The sequence below is a fragment of the Aureococcus anophagefferens genome (assembly GCF_000186865.1).
Source record: "Aureococcus anophagefferens unplaced genomic scaffold AURANscaffold_4, whole genome shotgun sequence".
NCBI lineage: Eukaryota > Pelagophyceae > Pelagomonadales > Pelagomonadaceae > Aureococcus > Aureococcus anophagefferens.
In genome coordinates this window covers 2738958-2745457 of record NW_008705564.1, presented here as the reverse complement: position 1 = coordinate 2745457, position 6500 = coordinate 2738958, and the positions used below count along the sequence as shown (strand labels likewise).

The 6500-nt window shown below is 67.8% G+C and overlaps 1 protein-coding gene across 1 annotated transcript; it reads right to left on the bottom strand.

The window, feature by feature from the left end:
• Window positions 1-4184: 4184 nt before the first annotated feature.
• AURANDRAFT_62373 (hypothetical protein) lies at window positions 4185-6298 on the bottom strand (the record flags this gene model as incomplete). The annotated part of the gene is made up of 5 exons (XM_009036178.1): window positions 4185-4551; window positions 4777-4793; window positions 4994-5100; window positions 5232-5480; window positions 5680-6298. The coding sequence occupies 5 exons, from the start codon at window positions 6296-6298 to the stop codon at window positions 4185-4187; spliced, it is 1359 nt and encodes a 452-aa protein (XP_009034426.1).
• Window positions 6299-6500: the final 202 nt, after the last annotated feature.

Genomic DNA, 6500 nt, shown 5'->3' with positions numbered 1-6500 from the left:
GATCCCGCCGCGGCCCCGCGCCGCTCCGCGCCGGACGACGTCCGCCTTCGACGCGCCCGTGTCCAAGGCCGAGCTCCAGCGGCGCGTCGAGGCCTTCGCCGACGCCGAGGGCCTCGACGACGACGGCTGCCGCGCGGCGCTCAAGCGCTACGCGGCGCGGGACGCCGACGGCTGCGTGCGCTTCCTGCGTGCGGCGCCCGGCGACGTCGGCAAGGTTCCGGTCGACAAACGGAGCGCCTTCGTCATGAGCGCCATCAAGGCCGAGTACCTGCTCGCGGCGTCCGCGAGCGAGCTCGAGGCCCTCGCGCCCGAGCTCCGGCGCGTCGCCGACGCGCTCGCGCTCACGTCCGACGTCGCCAGGGCGCTCAAGGCTCTCAGCCGCGTCGACCAGCGCCGCGTCGCGGAGCGCCTCGCCGACCCGGGGGGGCTGCTGTTCGGCATGCTCTCCCGCAACGGCTGGATCCGCGCCGATCTCTCGAAAGGGAAGACGGGCAATCTCCTGCAGGAGAAGCTCTGGCGTCCGTCGGTCGACGCGGCGCTCGTCGCGGCCCTCGACGGCCGCCGCTTATCGAACCACTGCTACCGGGCGCTCCGAGATCTCGACCCCGAGCGCCAGGCCCTCTGCGCGCTGGCCCTCGAGGCGGCGGACCTGTCGAAGCTCACGGACCTGAGCGGCTACATCGAGAAGGGCCTCGAGAAGGGCACGCTCCTGCGCAAGGGCCAGGAGCTCATGGACGCGCGGCCGAGCGAGGCGCCGCGGTCCGAGGCGCCGCGGCCAGCGCCGCTACCGCGCGATGAGGACGACGCACCCGAGGAGTTTTTGTGCCCTATCAGCATGGAGGTTATGCAGGACCCGGTCATCGCGGCGGACGGCCACACGTACGAGCGCCGCGCGATCGAGGCGTGGTTTGAGCGCGCGCAAACATCTCCGACCACGAACGAGCCGCTTCCACACGTCAACCTCATCCCGAACCACACCATCCGATCCATGATCAACCGTGGTAGCCGGTTTTAAGCGCCGTTTGGCGATTTTTAGTTTGCCTCCCCTTGCCGACATGCCAAAAGCTGACAGTCTCTCGCGCATCGTCTCCTCCCGCGTCCAAATATCCCCGGATTGGCTCCCGCGCACGCCCCTTCCCCCTCGCCGCGCGAGCCATGAACTTGGTTTAAAAATCGTTCGAAAGCACGTGCGGACGTGAAAACGAAAACTGGATCGAGTTCGTCTCGATCTTTCACGCCCGCCCTGTTCGACCCCCGCCCCCGCCACCCTCCCCCCGCCCCCTACCAACACACGGCCTCCCACCTCGTGGCCCGGCGGCGGCGTGGTCCCTGAGCGCGACGTTGATGACGTCGAGTCGTTGACCTCGGGTATCCAAGCGCCGAGGCGCGACCGGGACCCGCTCCGCTACGTCTTCGAGTCCTCGGTGCACGAGCCCGGCCTCCCACCTCGTGGCCCGCCGGCGGCGTGGTCCGCGGCGGGCACCTCGACGACGGCGAAGAGCGACTCGCTCTCGCGCGGCGCGGCCGGCGGCCGGCGCGCCGGGACCCGCTCCGCTACGTCTTCGAGTCCTCGGTGCACGCCAAGCGCATGCAAGCCCGGCCTCCCACCTCGCGGCCCGCCGGCGGCGTGGTCCGCGGCGGGCACCTCGACGACGGCGAAGAGCGACTCGCTCTCGCGCGGCGCGGCCGGCGGCCGGCGCGCCGGGACCCGCTCCGCTACGTCTTCGAGTCCTCGGTGCACGCCAAGCGCATGCAAGCCCGGTCTCCCACCTCGCGGCCCGCCGGCGGCGTGGTCCGCGGCGGGCACCTCGACGACGGCGAAGAGCGACTCGCTCTCGCGCGGCGCGGCCGGCGGCCGGCGCGCCGGGACCCGCTCCGCTACGTCTTCGAGTCCTCGGTGCACGCCAAGCGCATGCAAGCCCGGCCTCCCACCTCGCGGCCCGCCGGCGGCGTGGTCCGCGGCGGGCACCTCGACGACGGCGAAGAGCGACTCGCTCTCGCGCGGCGCGGCCGGCGGCCGGCGCGCCGGGACCCGCTCCGCTACGTCTTCGAGTCCTCGGTGCACGCCAAGCGCATGCAAGCCCGGTCTCCCACCTCGCGGCCCGCCGGCGGCGTGGTCCGCGGCGGGCACCTCGACGACGGCGAAGAGCGACTCGCTCTCGCGCGGCGCGGCCGGCGGCCGGCGCGCCGGGACCCGCTCCGCTTCGTCTTCGGGTCCTCGGCGCACGCCAAGCGCATCCAAGCCCGGCCGCCGACGTCTTGGCCCGCGGCAGCCTTCCGGCCGGCGCGCGGCCTCGAGCTGCGCCGCCCGCTCCCTCCCCCGGACACCCGGATCCCGACGTCCACCGCGCGTCGTTCGTCGTTCGCCGCCGTTCGCCGCCGCGGGACGATTTGTCGACACCCGCGCAGGCAACCGACCATGCAGTTGAACCGCCCGCTCATCCTCGCTCTAGCTGCGGCGACCATCGTCGCCGCCGCCACGGACTGCAGCAAGTTCACGGGCAAGAAGAAGTGCACGAAGAACAAGCAGTGCAAGTACGAGAAGCGCGCGTGCGTGGCGAAGAGCAGCCATTCACTTCAAGGTGCACGAAGATGTACCCTGCATGAAAGATTGACCGCAAAGAAATTTGACCGCAAAGAAACTAACGCGACGTATGGCCAGCGCGGGAGCCACGACTTACCGCATTGTGTTCTCGCTAGACTTCAGAAGTGCGCAGGCTCATTCGATGAGCGCGGCATGGTCGCAAGCGTTAAAAGCGGCCCGTGGGCTCGTCGACGCACCGATCCCAGGGGGTGTCATCAAAGAGTCTGGGGGGCTAGTTGCTTCCGACCTGCTGAGAGGAGATGTCATCGTCGCGCAGATACGTAGCCCCTGGGCGTGGTACGCGTCTTTGTGGGTTTACCTCAGTGACCAAGCGGATGAGCGACCGGATGGATGGGTGCCACATTCAGCCAAATGGAGAAATGCACTGAGCAAAGAACGAGTTCGCGGTGAGAGCGCTCGCGACCGTCAGCGCTTTGGGGCTTTTGTCCGAATGATGTCAACTCCGGAGCTCGGCGTGCTCAGTTTGCATGTGTGGGCTCGGTATGCACTCGCTATGAGCGGACAAAATTGGCCAACAATCACGCCCATCTGTACAACAGTGCGTGGCTTCTTTTCCAATCTAAACTTGTGCGAAGAGCAGAATGAGACAGCTCGGCAGGTTGTTAGTGACCTGCGAGGCGCCTTGGCGTACCAACGCAGGAAGCGCTTCTGCTGGATACACTTGGAAAACGTAACAGCCGAAGCAACAGCTTGCTTCCGTACCTGCGCCAAGCTGTACACGGACCATAACATCGTCCACGTGTTGTCCTCCATGGACGTGCTCCCTCCGCACAACAACCCCAGCAGCACCCACGTCCCATATGAGCAGCTCTATGATTCAGCACTAGTCCGCTACATCCAACAGTCAGACGCCGCCATCTTCGAATTATTTCCAGAATATTCCGCCACTCCAGTGTAAGGGGTCAAATTCAAAGGGAAATACATTGACGAGCATCTGATCTCAAAACAATTTGTTCTCGCCATCTTCAAAGAGGCCCTAAAGCTTCGCCGTCGTGAATCTGAGCTTCATCAGCTTCGCCAAAGCGGAGTGCTTCGGAGATTTCGACTACTTCGACAAGCTCCTCTTCGTGACCCTGCTCCCCGTCGTCTTCGTCATACCGCGTCTTCAGCCACTACGCGCCCTACGTCGAGGAGGACGACGGGGTCGTCTCGGAGGTCGCGCAGACGGAGCTCGTCCTCGTGTTCTTCTACGCGCTGATGGTGTTCGCGACGGACAATCTCGAGCAGCACGACGGCGTCTTCTCGGGCAAGGTGTTCGCGAGCCTCCTCGTCGTGCTCCTCGCGTCCACGCTTCTCATCGCGCTCTGGCTGATCATCCTCGCGAACTTTAGCGGCGACGACTTGCGCTCCTGCTCCCGGAACTCGCGGCGCGGCCTCCTCGACGTCCGCCGCTCGCTGTCGGGGCTGGTCACGCCGCGGACCCCGAAGGAAGGCGGCGGCGGGGACGTCCCGGTCGAGGCCGGCGCCGTCCAGGCGGCGCCCGTCGCGCGGATCTGATATCCCAGGTGTCTCGCGCGTAAAGACGCGACGACGTGTCTCAGCATTGGCGCCGATTAGGAGCCCCCCCCCCCCTGCCGCGTCACCTCCGCCGCCGCCCGCGCGTCGCGTTGCCGAAGAGGAGGCGCCGCCGCCGCTGCGTTTCGAGCGCGGCGTCGACGTCGAAGTCGTAGCCCATGGCTTTGAAGAGGTGGGACCGGCCCGCGACGGCCTTGAGGAGCTCGAGGTCGTCGCGGTCGTAGTGGTCGAAGCGGTGCTTCTCCGACGAGTAGAGCCGGAGCGCCTTCGCGCGGTCGTTGACGGGGCCGTAGTGGCCGAGGGTCTTGTCCTTGGACACGATCTCCTCCTGGGTGAAGCGCGGCCGCATCTTGCCCCCGACGCACGCGCAGACCGTCGAGATCGTCTTCTCCGAGTCGAAGAGGAGGTCCTCGAAGCGGACGACGAGGCGCCTGCGTGGACATCAAATCTTCGACCCGACTTCAACGTGCGCGTACGCGACAGTTTCGACGCGAGCTCTCCGGCCGTGCTTCGAGAACTCGACGAGAGCGATCGAGCCGTCCAAAAATCACCCGAATCGACTTCGATGTGGCCGAGCGAGAGAGGTTTTTGCTGGACAGGGCGTTCCACCGGTCGATTGCCGCGCGGCGAGGCGCGGGCGCGTCGTGTTCACGTACTCGTCGTGCCACCGGACCTGGGCAGGACAAGGGTGATTCAACGTCGCTTCAACGTGAGTGTTCCGCGCGCGCGCGTTCCGGAAAAAGCATCCACGCTTCGAGACCAATCCGAGAGATGATCGCTCGTCCAAAAATCAGCCGAAACGAGTGGAAAATGGCCGAGATATGAGCCTTTGAAGTTGGGAATTTCGCTCTCTTGTCCTGCCCTGCACCGGACCCAAAAGTCCGGCAAGTTGTCGTAGTAGGACGGCTTGTCCGGCTGGTAGCGCATGGTCACGCGCGTGTCCGCGACGGGGCTCGGGCACGTCTCCGGGTCGTGGTGGCCTGCGTGGAAATCGACCGGTGAGCCGGGACGTCGGGGCCGAACTCCGGAAATCTCCGGCTCGGTCGCGTCGATTCGGCTGATTTTGGGGCGAATCGATCGCTCTCGTCGAGTTCTCCGCGGACATGAGAACGCGCCGCGTCGAACCCGTTCGACGACGCGCGCGTCGACGTCGGGCGGAAGACGCGAGCGCCGCGCGGGCGGCGGCTCCGCGCGTGCTTGAACCGCGACTCGTACTGGTTCCGGCACATGCTCTTCATCCACGTCGCCGGGTCCTTGGTGACGACGACGGGGAAGATGGAGTCCGGGTCGGGCCGCCAGGCGCCCTCGCCGAACTGCGGCGCCCAGTGCCTTCCGCGCCAGGAGTGCGGGTTGTGCTTGCCTGTGTGCAAATCAACCAGTGAGCTGGGACGTCGGGGCCAAACTTGAGAATTCTCTAGCTCGGTCAAATCGAGGTCGATTCGGCTGATTTTTGGACGGATCGATTGCTCTCGTCGAGTTCTCGAAGCACAGCGAAAGTGCTCGTGTCAAAACATTCGCATACGCGCACATTGAAGTCGGGTTGAAGATTTGATTTCCACACAGGTGCTTGCCCCAGGGCGCCTGCCAGAGCGTGTGGCGGCCCGTCGCGTCGAAGTTGCAGTTCAGGTGCATGAGGTTCAGGAGCGTGTTCGTGCCGCAGTTGAACATGCCCGCGGGCGACCAGCGGTAGAGGTGGGGCGGCCGGCTCCCGCGGAAGGCCGCGCACGTCTCCGCGCCGAAGGTCCGCGCGCCGGCCCCGTAGAAGGGCGGCAGCGCCGGCTCCTTCGCCGGCTTCGGCGGCGCGGCGGCGGCCTCGGCGCGCTCCCAGAGGTCGACGCTCCGCCGCCCCGCGCCGGCCGCGGCGCCGCGGGCCGCGGGCGCCGCGGGGGCCGCCGCGGCGCCGGGCGCGGCGTCGCGCGCGAGCCGCGCCGCGAGCGCGTCGACGGCGCCCTCGGCGGCGAGCGCGCGGTCCCGCCAGGCGAGGTTCGCCTGGCGGCTCAGGTCGAGCACGGACTCGCGCCGCAGCGCGCCGAGCACGAGCGCCAGGGACGCGTTGAGGCCCAGCACCAAAATGACCGCCGCGCAGGTCAGGTCGCGGTCGCGCTTCGGCGGCCGGCGCCGCGGGTCCTCCGGGTCGCGGAAGCGCGGCGACGACCGCTGCGGGGCGGACCGCTGCATGGCGCCGGCCGCGCGACGTCGACGAGGGCTGCGCCTCTGCCACAGCTAGCTGTACGGCTCGCCCTGCACGTCGACCGGGGCCCCCGGCCCGGAGGGGCCCCTAGGCAACGCGCGGTCCCGGCGTCCTTTGCTCCGTCCGCCGCCGGTCTCGGCCGCGTTCCGCGGCGTCTCGGCCGCGTCCCGGAAGTCGCGTCCCGCGGGT